Here is a 16691-nt window from a genome sequence, read left to right as displayed (position 1 = left end):
CAAGCATGATGTAACAGGGATGTGCTTCAGAATTCAAGACACACCCTCTGAGTTCCTGGCATCTTTTTTACCATAATAATCGCACAGCCGCAGCCTTCCTTCTGTGACCCTTGCGAGCCAGGGTTGCCTTGGCTGTATTTCCTAGCGGTCCCGGACAAGAAGGTCCAGCTCTGCCTCCTATGGGCCTGTGGACAGTGCTGGGAAGTCAGGCCTCTCTCACTGGATGCTCAGAGAACTTAGTTTTTACATCTGGACAGAGTTCCTGTGCATCATGCTTTTGTGGTCTACCTGATTTATGGTAGAGAAAGGGAATAGGTTTTTGTCAGTTGAAATTGCCTGTAACAGTATTTAGTTGCTTTAGTTGGAGCCAGATTGAAATTTCCAAATTTCTAAATTCAGACAATGCAACCAGCCCATACTTGTTCAAAGTTACCTAAAAGTTAAAATCAATAATACTTACACTAACTTTTGATTTTTTAAAAAAACATGAAAAATAAATGTGGTATTTAATGGCCATTAACTTACTAGTAATTCAACCATTTCTTCTTTCTTTAGCAGCACCCCATGGTAATACTAACAAATATAACACTAACAATTTCAGTAATGGTTAGAAATCTCATTTTAAACCTAAATTTACAGTGCTGTGGACTGTGTATAAAACTATACATTAGTCTTACACACACAGACACTCTCACATGGGCAGCAGTCAAAAGCAAATAGATCATAGGACTAACTCTCTAGCCTTCAAGACAGAGAAAATCACTAACTTTCCTGTATTTTTTGCTTGCTCCCTTACCACAGTGGAAAGAAATGTACGTTTCTTAGGTTCTTATGATGTGTCATTTTTTCATCAATTTCATTCATCTCATTAATTTTCACAATAAGCCTATGAAGCTGGTATTATCATGCTCATTTTAGAGATGAGGAAAGTGAGGCGTAGAGAGGTTGGAGTGCCCAAAATCATACAGCCAAGATTTGAAGCCATGACTGACTAAATTCAAAGCATCTTATATTTTGTAATAATGATGATCATACTTGGCCCCAAGCTACCTTTTTTCAGTCCGCCGGAAGAATGATTTGAGGTTAGTTAAAAATTATATTGAGCACCATCGAGAGGAGCTTTTTGGTGTCTAGTACTTTTATGTATGGGATGTGCATGTGTGTGTGTGCGTGTGTGTGTGTGTGTGTGTGTGTGTGTAACTGACCCTCAAAGCTGGTATTATGATATACCACCAAATCACTACCTGATTGGAGATAGAAGAACTAAAGCTCACAAAGAGAACCTCCTCTTTAATGTGGAGGTTTGACCACTCATATTTATCTCCACCCTTTCTCATGATCTATCTGAAATTATTTCAGTTTACTAATAATAAAAAATGGTAACCCAAAAGGGCAAAGAGATTAGATCCCTTTGAGACATGAACAGGTTTCAACAAGATATTGGAAGACGGGAAGAGATAGAAGATTGACAAGATATAACAGAAGAAACTGCAAACCAAGGCATTTTCAGTGTAGCATAACAGTAGAACACTTACAAGATTTCCTGAGACTTGGAAGCACCAGATAGCAGAGAAGGCAGAGAAGATGAAAACAGGAGATTGGCTGAAAATTTTACATGAAATATAGGAAATAGTTGGACCACCTTTCTCACCCTGGACAGCCAGGTGACCAATCTCCAACCCAGGTTGAAGGCCAAAATTTATCTTTGGAGAAAATAAATTAGGGAAGTTTCAGACTTGAGACTTCAAACAAAGCAGAGGACAAGGGGAGGCACTGGCTAAAACAAGGGATTACACCTGCCAAATGGTGAATCTGAAGCCCCTTTCTCTGCCCTGCTTCTAGAGTGTAGGAACTGAACAAGAGATTGAACAACTCTTTTCTGTAAATAGCAGTCCACCTCTGAGACGGTATCTCCATGTATTGAAATTCATTAGTGTCCAGTGAATCCCACCAATTTACAAATGTTGTCCATGTACACAGTATTTCTAATTTATATTTTTAGAATAAATTATATTTTCAATTATATAATTTAAACATGACTGAACAACCAAGGATCACCTGACTTTAGAACGTGCCTCCCACATCAAAGAGAAAACAAAACAAACAAGAACCATGAGAAGTTAGAGATAATGCAAGATTTAGGGGGAAAAGACCCTTAAACTATAATTAATATCCTCAGAGAGTTAAAGATGATATGAAAACAAGAAGAGGTTGTGCTGAATTAGAAATAGTCATAGGACAAGAAGGAGCTCCTGAAAATCAAAAATATGGTAGCTGACATAAGTTCAGTTAAAGGGGTGGATGATAATACCAAGTGATATTATTTGAATTATGTATAAGTGTTAAGTTGATTAAAAACAAAACAAAATAATCAATTTTCTAGAACTGTGAAAATATTTAAAACAGAAAAAGAATTGCAGGGTTGAATAGGGGGAGGTAATAAAGATGGGTATTGAATCAGAATGTTTAAAAATTTGTCTTGGGAGACTGAACATATAGAATGGCAGAGTAAGACACTCAGACAACCTGCAGCTCCTCAAAATCAACAAGAACATTGACTAAAACTGTCAAAATCAACTTTTTCAGAACTCTGGAAATTAATTAAAGGCTTGGAAAGTCTGGCGAATTTTCATTCAAGAAAACCAGGTGAATCTCAGTAAGAACAGCAAGATTTGTGGCATTAAACTTTCACTAATTCCATCGTCCTTTCCCCAGATCTGCAGTAAGCTTGAAAGCCAACCATCTCGCAACTACATTAGCTTTGTACTGTAACTTGGAAAGGTTTGGAGCTCCCCAAAAGCCCTGTCCAAGAGAACTGTCACTATTTGACCTGACTCAGAACTTGGTTTGTGTGAATATCCCTACCTACAGGGTGTTCATTGAAAATAATCAGTAGCAGTTGTTTACCTTCATGGCTGCCTAAGGTCCTGTTACCAGGTAGAGCTAACAAGAGGCTGACCAAAAAAATTTTAAAGGAAAAATTGGGGGATAAGATGTCCACAAGGAGCTTTGTAAAGATCCTACATATACCAGGGACTCTAGAAGGCTACACACATGCCCAGAACTTTGCTCATGCCCAAGAAAGACCTGAGAAGACCTTAAGCTGTCACTTCTGGCTGACCTTGAGGCTCTGTAAACAGGAAGTGAACGTTAAGACAAAGTTTTAAATTGCCTGAATGCATGCCCCAACACACACACACAGACCATTGGCAAAAGCTGGGAGACTTACCGATTCAAGGCATTTAGGGAAATCTGTTTATTCAAATAGAGTTCAATCATTAATCACTAAGTGACTTCATGTGTAAGGCATCTTCAATAAAATTATAGGCTGACTCCTGATCAGAAACTGTGGAGGCCAGAAGGCAATGGAAAGATGTAATCAAATTGCTGAAAGGAAGACTGTCAACCAAGAATTGTATATCCAGCAAAACTATCCTTCAAAAATGAAGAAGAAATTAAGACACTCACAGAAATACAAAATCTGAGAATTTGTCACTAGTACACCTACCCTACAAGAAATACTAAAAGGAGTCCTTCAAGCTGAAATGAAAAGACTCTGAGGGTAATTTGAATCCACCTGAAAAAGTAGAGAGCACTGGTAAAGGTAAATATATAGGTAAATATAGAAGCATGAATGTGGGATTTTTTTTTGTAATTATTTTTTTCTCTAATATGATTTGAAAGACAACTGCATAAAGCAATAAATATAAAACTATGTTGGTGGACTTCTAATGTATAAAGATGTAATTTGCATAACAATGGTAGTACAAAGGAGGAGAAGAAAATGGACCTACATTGGAGCAAAGTGTTTTTTTGTAAACAGTTTAAATTAAAGTAGTATCAGACTGAACTAGATTATTTTAAGTTAAAATGTTAATAGCAATCCCCAGGGCAACCTATAAGAAAATGTATAGTAAAAGAAACAAAAGAATTAAAATGGTAAACTAGAAAAATATCTAACACAGAGAAATCAGTAATAGAAAAATAGAGGAACATAAACCACAAGATAACACAGAAAAACACACAGCAAAATGGCAGACATATATCCTAACTTATCAATAATCACATTAAAAGTAAATGGACTCAGGACTTCCCTGGTGGTACAGTGGTTAAGAATCCACCTGCCAACGTAGGGGACGCAGGTTTGATCCCTGGTCTGGGAAGATCCCACATGCCGCAGAGCAACTAAGCCTGCGCGCCACAACTACTGAAGCCTGCGAGCCTTAGGGCCCACGTGCCACAACCACTGAGCCCGCGTGCTGCAAATACAGAAGCCTGGGTGCCTAGAGCCTGTGCTCTGCAACAAGAGAAGCCACCATGATGAGAAGCCCACACACCATAACGAAGAGTAGCCCCCGCTCGCCGCAACTAGAGAAAGCCCACGTGCAGCAATGAAGACCCAATGCAGCCAAAAATTTAAAAAATTGAAAAAAAAAAAGTAAATGGACTCAACACTTCAATCAACCCCACCCCCATGATCCAACTGTATAAAGACAAAGACATAAATCAATGGAAATTATATACCATGCAAACTGTGATATTGTGATTTATAAGAAGTATATATATTTGGTCATTCAGATGACCAAAATATATTTCTCATATATATTTAGTCTTTATCCATAGTTCCTGACCCACATGTTCCAAAACCCTTAGAATTTTCTGAGCAATAAGAGCAACAGGAGCATCTTTTGTTACAATATTTAGTCTCTTGTCCTTAGTTTCTGAAAATGCTTCAGAGCCATAATAGTGAAATGGTTGTCTTGTTATTTCTAATAAGCCCTTTCCACCACAACTGGGTTTATGTTAATGAAGATGACTTTTGTGAAGCACCTAAGGATAGGAGCTGGTTTCCAGGAGAACCAACCACGAAAAGAGGGTCAGAATTTTCAGTCCCACCCTCTGATTTCTGGGGAGGGCAGAGGGGCTAGAAGTTGAATCAATCAGCAATGGACAATGAGTTAATCAATTATGCCTATGTAATTAAGCCTTCATAAAAACCCAAAAAGAGAGGGGTTCAGAGAGCTTCCACGTTGGGGAACAAGAACACTTCCACATGCCGCCATGCTGGACCCCAAGCTCCACTAGGACAGAAGCTATTTTGTTTGGGACCTCACCCTATATGTCTCTTCATCTGGTTGTTGATTTGTATCCTCTAATATCCTTTATAATAAATTGGTAGTCTAGTGAGTAAGTGGACTTTCCTGACTTTTGTGAGCCATTCTAGAAAATTAATTGAACACAAGGAGAGGGTCATGGGAACCTCCAGTTAGTATGCAGTCAGTCAGAAGCACAGGTATAAACCTGGGCTTGCAACTGGCATCTGAAGTGGAGGGCTATCTGAAGTCTTGTGGGACTGAGCCCTTTACCTGTGAAATATGATTCTATCTCTGGGTAGATAATGTCAGAAGCAGGGTTCAATTCTCAGACACCCTGCTGGTGTCTAAGAATTGCTTGTTGGTGTGGGAAGGTCTCCACAAACATACACCTTGGAATTGGGTCTAGGAACCAATTTACAAAGAGTAACCAAAAAAGGGCTAGAGTGGCTATACTAATATCAGACAAAATAGACTTTAAGACAAAAATTATTACTGGAAACAAAAAAGGACATTTTATAATGATAAAAGGGCGAATCCATTGGGAAGACATAACAATGTTAACCATATATGCACCTAACTGAGCCCCAGAATATATGAAGCAAAAACTGACAGAATTGAAGGGAGAAATCGACAATTCAACAACAATAGCTGGAGACTTCAATATCCACTTTCAATAATGGATAGAATGACTATGCAGAAGATCAACAAGGAAATAGAAGACCTGACCAATACCATAAACCAACTAGACCTAATAGGCATCTATAGAACACTCTACCAAGCAATAGCAGATATACATTCTTCTCAAGTGTTTGTGGAACATTCTCATGGATAAACCATATATTAGGCCACCAGACAAGCCTCAGTTAATTGAAAAGGACAAAACCATGCACCTAATCACACTGAAATAGAATTAATAGTCAATAACAAAGGGAAAGTTGGGGGATTCTCAAATATGTACAAATTAAACATATACTCACACAAGTCACTCCCAAATAAGCAACAAGTCAAAGAATAAATAACAAGGGAAATTAGAAAATACTTTGAGAAAATGAAAACAAAAATACAACATACCAAAACTTATTAGATGCAACTAAAGCGCTGCTTGGAGGGAAATATATAGCTTAAATACCTATCTTAAGAATTTTATTGTATGTAAATTCACCTCAATAAAGCTGATATTTAATATAGAAAGAACTAATGAGCCATATTTTTTGACTATATAAATTTGCATACTACCATATAGGTGTAGTCGCTAAATTCTCTCTGATTTTAGTATAATTGGGGAAAAATCACTAACTCTTTCAAACTACATATAAAGTTCACTGGAGGGGCTTCCCTGGTGGCGCAGTGGTTGGGGGTCCGCCTGCCGATTCGGGGGACGCGGGTTCGTGCCCCTGTCTGGGAGGATCCCGCGAGCCGCGGAGCGGCTGGGCCCGTGGGCCGTGGCCGCTGGGCCTGCGCGTCCGGAGCCTGTGCTCCGCGACAGGAGGGGCCACAGCAGTGAGAGGCCCGCGTAGCGCAAAAAAAAAAAAAAAGTAAAGTTCACTGGAAAAAAAAAAAACCTAACGTAGTTTTTAAGATATATGAACAAATATTAAGCTTATAGTTAATTATATGAATGCTAAAGTATCTAGGGGAAAGTGTACTGATGTTTGCAATTTACTTTAAAATGCAACAACAACAAACAAATAAGATGGGTTGGTGGATGAATAGATAAGTGATAAAAACAAGTATAATAAAATGTTAGTGGTAGAATCTACTTGATAGGTTTATGGCTATTCACTATAAAATTCTTTTAATTTTGCTGCATGTTTGAAATTTTTCGTAATAAATGATGGGAAAATTATAAACTCAAAATACCACTCTGACCCTGAACTATTGCCATCCCATAATTTATAAGTGAATAGCCTATTGATCTGAAGAAATTACTGTTTTCTTTAAGGAACAAGCTCTTTTAGTTTATAAACTTTGGGAACCTAATGTATTATATAAACATTTTTAAACAATCACTTCACCCCGAGAGATGTTATGAAAGAGCATAATGATACTCTGGGGGGGGATAAGATCTTGTAGCCTCAGGGCCAAACTTTCTAGGAGAATCTTCCCAGGGTCTAGAATTATATTTCGTAAGGGATTCAAATCAACTTCAGATTTCTGCCCCCAGTTTCTGTAGGAAAAGTTATGAAATAGGCCACATGTAGGTAAATTAATAAGTTCATGCCTGCTCAAACACAGTTCATTTTTCCACCCTGTCATTTTCCAGCACTGTATTACTTCTACAGATCTTGCTCCCCTGTTTTGAGAAAGCAGTCTAGACACCGTTAAACACATTCTCTACTCTCCCCTCATAATCTGCAAAGCTGTTGGTACTGAGGCTTCAGTGTTCCGTGGAGAGTGATCTTCCAAGTGATGGAGCCGATTCTAATCAGTATACAGTCCAGATATGGACTGAGACCTGGACCTCTGCCACCTTTCCCTACAGCTCTCTTAGCACAATGACTAGGGAATTCCTTTGAGGATCACTGAGTACACTTCAAGCCCCCCTGATCCTGTGGCCTCCTTCCAGCCACAGAGATCTTCCTGTCTGGAGCATTTCCGGCCTTTCTGTCCCTTGGCTTGGAGAGTTCAGCTCAACCTGGAGAAGGGACAGAAGACTTGAGGTTATCAAAAGCCTGTTGAATTATCTGATGCAAGACTGGCTGGCTTGTTTGCCTCCCTGGCTCTCTTCCTGGGCTTCAAAGCAGCTGAGAAAACAACCTTTTTCTAAGTCTTGGACAAGGAGGAAAATCCCTGGCATGAAGGATTTGTGTCGCAGACATTTGGCACAGCTAGAGGAAAGGTTTGGTTAGCTTAGCAATGGGTTTTATTAGCCCAGGCATCCAGTTGAAATGAGATAATAGGATCCCTGTTGAAGGACATTTTAGAGTCAGTGGGTTTGCTCCCTTTGCTTCTCAGCAGGACCCTTGCATACGGATGAAAGTATTAGACATGTTCAACAAGGGCGTCGCTGGTGAGTTCGTCCACTGCCACATAATCTTGCTGATCATGGGGGAGACTGAGATAGGGTTAAAAAATTAGCAAGCTAGGAAACTGGATGGATGCAAAGTCCTATTTCTGAGCTATCCAACTCAACTGCTTCTCACTCCAGTTTTCTTGGCTAAACACATTACATTGTCTTTAGGCCCTGCGTTTTGTAAACAGAAAGAAAGGGACAGAAAGAACACCAGGCCTACCACCTGCCCCTACAGGAAGAAACTCTGCTTACACTTTCCTTCTGCCAGCTCATTTTACTCTGCCCTTTGCCCCCAACCAATATGAGATTTGGGGTAATGGGTGGGAAGGGGAAGGAAATAAAAGAGAGGAAGGATTCATTAGCAGTGTTAAAGGAAGCCTGCCTGGCACAGGATATGGAGAAGAGAAAGTGGAGGAACCAGTGCCAGCTTACCCTCAGCGCACGGCTGCCTATTCATGTCTGCTTCCCTGGGCCACAAAGGCAAAATTCACTTTTTCCTCAAGTCAGGGCTCTTTTGCAGAAACTCATATACCCTGCCAGGACCAGAACTCTATAAAAACAGCCTCCAGGATAGCCTGTAGCCAAGGTTCCTGACATCTTTGTGCTGTCTTCTCCACACTGGCCTTCCTGGCCACCCGTGGAGGTGACGGGCTAGGCTGGGTTGCTCCAGAGGAGGGTCGCACCTATACTTTAAAAAGACACAGGCACTATCCCTAGAAGGTGTCGCCATCCTGGAGGAGGCCTGAGGTTCCGAAGCCCAGCACTTTCTGTTCTGTGGCTCCCTTTCCACTTTCTGAGCCTCTTGGAAGTGGGATCACGCCAGGAAAAACATGTGATGCTATAGCAAGCTGAAACCAAAGACTTGACTTTGGTCCTGCCCAAGCTGAGAATCTTGGCAGTGATTGACTGGGCAGCCTGCTCTTTTCTATGGCATCGTCTAAGTCCCCCAACTTTGGGAATGGGGTGCCAGTTAAGTCCTCAAAATGGGTATGAGTCAGAGCTTCTGAGGGTCACCATTATTTTTTTTTGTATTTCATAACTGAGCTTCTGTTATGCATACAGCACCACACTGGAGGCTGGTAGCACCAGGAGGAGCAGCAACGATGATGATGGTCTCTGCCTTCAAATACACGGTAGTAAATTCAAGTAACATTAACTATAAAATGGTGGAGAGGGCTTCCCTGGTGGCGCAGTGGTGGAGAGTCCACCTGCCGATGCAGGGGACACGGGTTCGTGCCCCGGTCCGGGAAGATCCCACATGCCGCAGAGCGGCTAGGCCCGTGAGCCATGGCCGCTGGGCCTGCGCATCCGGAGCCTGTGCTCCGCAACGGGAGAGGCCACAGCGGTGAGAGGCCAGTGTACCGCAAAAAAAAAAAAAAAAAAAAAAAAACAAATGGTGGAGAGAACAATAAGCGCTATTAGGGAGGTACAGATAGTGTGGTGGGTTCAAGAGCCATTACCCCAGGCTGGAGACATTGGCAAACGCTTTCTGGAAGAGGTAGCATTTTTATGGGGTTCAAAGAGTAGGTAGGATTTGGACATTCAGACATGAAGGGCAGAGGAAGCTTGTGAACAGCTGAATCAACCTGCATGGATGCCCTGTCCGGTTCCCTTCTTTGGCTTGAATCGTGCCATATCCACGCTGCAGAAGAAACGCCCTTATTTGGTGTTATGTATTCTGCCTCTCTGATGTCTTATCCCATGGAAGTGGATTGATCTGTGCTTGACAAATCGGGGGCTACCATCGTGCTGGTTAAAAGTACAGACTATAGAACTAGTGGCTTGGGCTAGAATCCAGTCTTCGGCACTTATGAGCTGCCTACCTCAAAGGGTTGTTCTGAGGAATAACGTCTGTTGGTTGTCATTTCCATCATCATCATTACTGTGGGAACCTTGGAAGGCCCCCCCCACCCCAATCCTGTAGGACTTTGCACCATTTTAGATCAATTCCTCTTTTCTGAGAGTCTCGTATTAAAATGCAAACACCAGAAAGGGTAACACTGGAAGGTTTAAACCAGCTATGCTTTAGAGCTGAAGAGAATCAGCTGACAACTTATTTGCTCAGAGCAAAATAGGTACCTGAGTGGAGGGATGTAAAGAAGGGGAAGAGGGTCTGTAAGGGGAGGCCAGTGAGCTCCAAGAGCCATCTTCTCCCCCCTTGTTTTATTTAGAGTACCTAGGCCTCTGGATTTTCGCTTGTACACTGGGAGAAACCTTCACACATACAGCATGGGGATAAAGTGAGGAACAGTGAAAAAAATGCCCATCAGTCATTTTAGGAGCCCACACATGCCAAAAAGCACTGGACTGGGCCCTATGGGATGGAAGGGTGTGGAATCAGAGGAAATGCCCCTGATCTGTGCAATCCCATCAAGAATTCAGAACATACATCTAGGAAATAAATTGAGGTAGAAACAGATGACAGTCTTTTTTGTTGTTGTTGTTCGTCTTAATGGTGGAAGTTTAATTAATGGTCTATGCTATGATTGTGTGTCTGTTTTCTTTTTCTTTTTTTTAATTTTTGTGTATTTTTTGTACAACTTTTAAAGATTACTATCCATTTACAGTTATTATAAAATATTGGCTATATTTCCCACCACATATTGGCTATATTTTCCTATTGTACAGTACATCCTTGAGCCTATCTTACACCCAGTAGTTTATACCTCCCCTCCCCCCACCCCTCTGAGCCCCCCACCCCTCTGAGCCCCCCGCCCCGTGGTAACCACTAGTTTGTTCTCTATATCTGTGTGTCTCAGATGGCAGTCTTTTAAAAAGTGCAAATTCACACAGCGCAAATTGAATCCTCCTGACCCATAGTAGGTACTCAGTAAATGTTTGCTGGTGGATGGATGGACTGAATGAGTGAATGAGTGCCCAAGAATGAAGGGCTCACAGTCGAAGGTCAAAGTGAAAAAAAGCCCAAAGGCCTAAAGGCTTCCTTGTATTATCTTCTGCCACCAGAATGTCAGCTCCATGAGAGCAAGGACCGCATCTGTCTTGCCCCCTGCTATGTCCCCTGCACCTAGAACAGTGCCTAGCACAAGGGAGATTGCCCAGTAAATGTTTATGGGTTGAACAGGTACATGCGTAGATGGGTGGATGGTACAAATAATGGAAATTACTTCCTGACAGTAGTGGGATTTGGGGCCCAACACTTAGTACATATTAGGTATACCTTAAATGTTCCTCGAATAATTTAAAAATATTGATGAACACGTTCCTTGCAAGGATAGGTGAAGAGAGGAGGAAGTGTATCCAATAGGATGTAGCTACAGTCGAGCTTGTCTGATATGAAGGAAGCATTCAAGAAAAAACAGTCTGGCTGTTTGCAGGAAGTGCGATTATGGCTCACAATACCACACACCTGTCTTGTGGAGTGCCAGGGTTTTCGGAGCCGCATGGGTCTGTACTCATTCTTACCCAACTACATATTTCCGTGAACCCTCAGGGGGTTCCAAAGCTAGCTACACACACTGCACACATGGCTGAGTATGATAAAAAATTTTTCACTAAGGCTCCGGGATTTTATTAAGCAGCCAGGCCCTCCCTGCAGGGCTTATGTATTGAAGAAGACAGAAGGACACATGACAACAGCACAAGTCAGGCAGTGATTAGAACACCCCAGCTTTATAGGTTGACAGCATCTAAAACAGAAGAGCCTAAGGTATCTGCTGGGGAGGGTTGTTTGCTTCATAAGAGGGTAATTTACTGTCTGAAAGGCACAAGGGCATGGGGTACTCATTCAAGTCTAAAAAAGGGAAGGGTCAATATGTATTCCCAAAGATAGGTGGCAAGATCACTTTTTTTTTCTGAAATCTCTTGGGCTAAAAAGCTAATTTACACTTCCCCTCTATACTATGTTACACTATAGAATCTCCAGGTCAGAAAACTCGTATTAAAAGCAATATGCGGGGCTTCCCTGGTGGCACAGTGGTTGAGAGTCCGCCTGCCGATGCAGGGGACACAGGTTCGTGCCCCGGTCCGGGAAGATCCCACATGCCGCGGAGCGGCTGGGCCCGTGAGCCATGGCCGCTGAGCCTGCGCGTCCGGGGCCTGTGCTCCGCAACGGGAGAGGCCACAACGGTGAGAGGCCCGCGTACTGCCAGAAAAAAAAAAAAGCAATATGCATCTTCACCCCAGGCCTCTTACCAGCATGTTTGCATTGAAGTGTTTGTGGTTATGGATTGCTTTGGGAATCTAACCACCTTGATGGTTCTCCCCTAGCTGTTCTCTTGTTTGTCATTTCCCTGTGGGAATTTGGGCTCCAATCCAAACACATTGCACCCAGCATGGTTTGCTGAATGAGAAGAGCAGGACCTTGTTCTAGATACTTCCCTTGTTCTAGATACTGTGTCTCCATTGATATAACCTGGGATCACACTAGATTTTTGCAAACCACATCTCACAGCCAACTGGTATTGAACTGTAGTAAACCAACACCTAATTCATTTTCTGAATGTTAAATCTCATCTTCCCCATTCTGTAACCAATAGTTGGTCCTCTATTCTTAAGGCCAAGGCCTTACATGTATTTCAATAAAATTGTGTCCTAAAAGATTTGTAGGATTTGTCCCAACACTGTAACCAAATTCAGCTTTGTTTTCATGTAATGATTGTCTAATCTAATATAGTAACTCTTCTCCTAAAGTTTTTTGTCTTCTGTTACCATATTCAGCATCCCATCAATTGGTTTAGTCACATGATCCACAAGTCCAAATGTCACGTTTTCAATGAGGTCTTCTCTTACTACCCTATTTTAAATTGACCCCCTCTTTTGATCCAGTACACTTCCTATACTCTTTCTCTGTTATTTTTCCTCCATAGCACATATAATCATCTAATATGCCATATATTTCACTACTTATTCATTTTGTGTATTATCTTTTGCCTCCTTTAGAATGTAAGCTCTATTAAGGTAGCAATTTTTGCCAGTTCTCTTCCCTGCTGGATCCCAGATGTGTTGTATAGATTGAATATAACAGTTGAATACATCAGTGTCCTGATTCAGGTCAGTAAAAATGTTTAATATGATAGGACTAAGGATAGAATCAAGTACCTTCTACTAGAGGTTGTTACCCCTCACCAGATTGCTATTGATCTTTTGGTCGCTTTCAAATCCACTTAATGGTGTTAGCATCCAGCCCAACTTGTTTTTACTTTATCTAGGAGGCTACTGAGAATTTGTTACATTTTTTGGTGAAAATCAAGTAGTTCATGCCGGTGGTAGCCCTCTGATCTATCAATCTGGAAGTTCTTTGCCAAAAAAGGAAGGGGGATTCATCTGACGTAACTGATCACTTCCTCTTTCTAACTGCATGCATTCATCCTTTGGATAACCCATTTTAAACCCTGCTTGGGAGGGACAGGGCATTAATCAATGACCTGTCCAAACCCCTTGACTTCCTGGAAGGGAGGTCCCTTCGTGTGAGGTCCTGGGGCTCTGGGCATGTTCACAGAGTGGCCATGAGCTCCCTGGGGGAGGAAGCTGTCAGATGATGGAGGTAGCACCACTGAGCTGAAAGGCTTAGGCTCAGATGTCATTTAGTGGTTGCATTGGAATATCACATGCTTTTGTCTGAGTCTCAGATTCTGTGGTCTATAAAATAAATTTTCAAAACTATAGTATGATGCTTTATTGAATACTGTTTATTTATACCCTTTTGGTTTCATGTCCAATTTTTTCATGCAGGCAATAAAGATCTGAGGTTTGGGTTATGTTTATTTCTATTGCTCTTTGAGCTAAAGGATTTATATTTCTCTTCTCCATTTCCTTTGTTCCCATTCTTCCTGACACACCTGTGGTTTAGGCTCTTGTCATCTCGTGCCTGAATTATTACAGTAGCTTCCTAACTAACTCCAGGATTCCTGTCTCTTTCTTCTCCATCTTCGACTCTTCAGTCAGGCTAATTTCCTGAACCTGGCTATTCAAAATGTGGTCTATGGACCACAGCATCAGCATCTCCTAGGATCTTGCTAGAAAGACAGACTCTCAAGCCACGCTCAAAACCTACTGAATCAGAATCTGCATGTCAACAGGACCTGCAGGTGATTCAAACCAACATTAAAGCTTGAGAAACACTGTCCTCTCTTCCACCATGCCATTCCCCTACCAAGGGACGTCCATAAACTCACATTGAACCATCCCTAAACTATCTCTGAGAAAAGTTTCACCTTAATTTTCAGGTGAGATGTTTTTGATGTGAAGATGTAAATGCCCACCTATACCATCTACTCATTGGTTCTGAGAATGATGAGCAAGTTTACTTAGGTAACTTTAGAGCAGTTATAAAAGTTGAGATTCACCTTGAGTTGAATTCTTCTAGTAAAAGCAAAGTATATTGGTTTTTGGTGAGTAAAAGTTAAGTGGTACTTGGGAAACGTGGTGAGTTGGTGGGAAACGTGGTGAGTTGTTTGGAAACGTTCAAACTAAGGTTCTTAGTTTGACACAAGCATTTTATATACTTAATTTAATCCTCAAAATAATCTCATTTAGGTGGGATTGTTATCCCCATTTTACCTATAAGGAAACTGAGACTCAAAAAGGTGAGGTTGTCCAGAGCCTCAGTACTGGGTAGAATTCAGGCTACACCATAGTAACAGACATCCGAAATACGGTGGTTCAGACAAGTGGCTTTGTACTGAGCTGGACAGGTGACCCCAGGTGGTATGCTTTGCTGATTCATCAGGTCACCCAGCTTCCTTCTCCCATATTGCTTCATCATCCCCCAGGATGTGGCTGAAGCTGGTTCCTACCCTTGGAAAGAGGGAAAGGGAAAGTGAAGAGCCCATAATTTTCTTATAATCCAGAAGTTCTACCTGTCACTGTACTCACATTCTGTTAGTCAAAACTTAGCCACATAGCCACATCTAGTTGCAAAAGAGGCAGAAAAATGTTGAAACCTGGAGAGTTGTTAACTAACCAGAAAAGGGTGGCGACTGGGGGAGATCACAAGCGCTGCCACGGGCACTGAGTTGATTAGTGGGAGAACATAGATTCGAACTCCATGACTTCAACGTGTGGTCTTTCTACCATTCTTTACAACCATTTCTCATAGTTGACAGTCAGTAAATGTTTGTTGAATTGAGATAGATTGAGATAGTACATGTGAGCCTTTTGGTTATTTGAAATTATTTCTTCCTTCTCCCTTGCCTCCCTGATTACCTAAGTGGCTCTGTGCCCACCTATCACTATTTTTTTATGATGTTAATTTGTAAAACGGAAAGTGGATATTCATCTTCCTTCAGGAGAAATGTTATAATACAGTAATCTGCCAGTTCTTAGAGGTTCTGTGGAATCATATGAAGTGTGATAATGGGTGTTAATGATAGTAATTTTTTTAACAACCAAATGACCATCCTCTTTAAAGTGGGTGTTCTTAGGAGAATGCCATTGCTCAAAATATTTTTGATATTTTATGTTGGCTGATATAGCAGTAAACTCTCACCACAATAATACTTCGTGACAACATCATCAAAATCACAGAGTCATGCATACAGTCATAAGCATTTAACCAATGTGTATGTGGGTCTCCTGGGGGTTGGCTATTTAGACTGGGCCTGGCTGGCCAGCTCTGGGTCAGGTGTCTCTCATTCTCCTTATGAGATAACAGATTATCTTGAACATATTTCTCTCTGGCAGTAGCAGAAGCATAAAAGAACAAGTGGAGTTATGTGAGGCTTCTTGAGGCCTAGGCTAAGAATTGGCACAATCTGTTATTCAAAGCAAGCCCTGTGGCCAAACCCACAGTCCAGGGCCGTGGGAAATACTCTACACCTCATGTAAAAGGGAATGTAGTCACGTGGCTAAGGGTGTGAATACAGACTTGGTGAAGATTTGGGGCCAACAAAGCAACCTATCATGGCTCTGCCTTTGCCAAGTTATTTTGAATATTTGCAGTGATGTTAAATCTTTATCTTTTAGGGGTAGATTTTATTTTATTCTTTTAGTAAAATAGCTCAATTTATGAATGAAATTAGACAATCAGGCTAAATTTATCTTTGGGCAGAAAGGTGGCTATTTAGGCATGCGATATCATAATGAAACTTATGTCTAGAACTGGTTCAAGAATATGGCATTTGGTGGTAGAATAGTTAGAATTGATGTACAGCCTTCCAAGGTGATCAGTTGACTGAAGGAATAATACCCATTTGTTTCTGAAATAATTTCACAATAAACAAACCTCACAGTTTATAGTCACATGTTCCCACTTTGTTTCAAAGTGGGAATAGGAATGAATAGAAGCTCATCTCTATTTCCTCTGACTAATCCTGAGCAAATATGCTTTCTGTGCAGATTCTCATTGCCAAGTCCCCTCTGGCGACCTTCACCACATTCGTCTACACCATCGAGAAGGAAGGCCTGGTGCTTCAAGGTAAGATTCTCGGATTAAGCCATTTCTTTAGGCTGGTTATGCTCAGTGCTGCCCATTGCGGGTGATAATTACTGCTGTGCTCCTGATAGAAGCTCCTTCGGGACGGAATCAAAGGCCAAGATGAATTGACCAGTGATGTTTATCCTGATAAGATAAGAGAGACTGGCCATTGTGGCAAGAATTTGACAGAGGTTACGGAGAACTATAG

At 41.4% G+C, this 16691-nt stretch overlaps 1 protein-coding gene across 1 annotated transcript in view; it reads left to right on the top strand.

Moving 5' to 3' along the window:
• The window catches only part of RAD51B (RAD51 paralog B), a 610290-nt gene that overhangs the window by 583243 nt on the left and 10356 nt on the right, over positions 1–16691 (top strand). The window contains exon 10 of the mRNA XM_060140648.1: positions 16405–16483. Within this exon, the coding sequence (XP_059996631.1) occupies positions 16405–16483 (79 nt within the window). The remainder of the gene's footprint in view (positions 1–16404; positions 16484–16691) is intronic.

Source organism: Lagenorhynchus albirostris, chromosome 1 (genome assembly GCF_949774975.1).
Source record: "Lagenorhynchus albirostris chromosome 1, mLagAlb1.1, whole genome shotgun sequence".
Classification (NCBI taxonomy): Eukaryota; Metazoa; Chordata; class Mammalia; order Artiodactyla; family Delphinidae; genus Lagenorhynchus; species Lagenorhynchus albirostris.
This window is presented reverse-complemented; position numbering and strand designations above follow the sequence as displayed.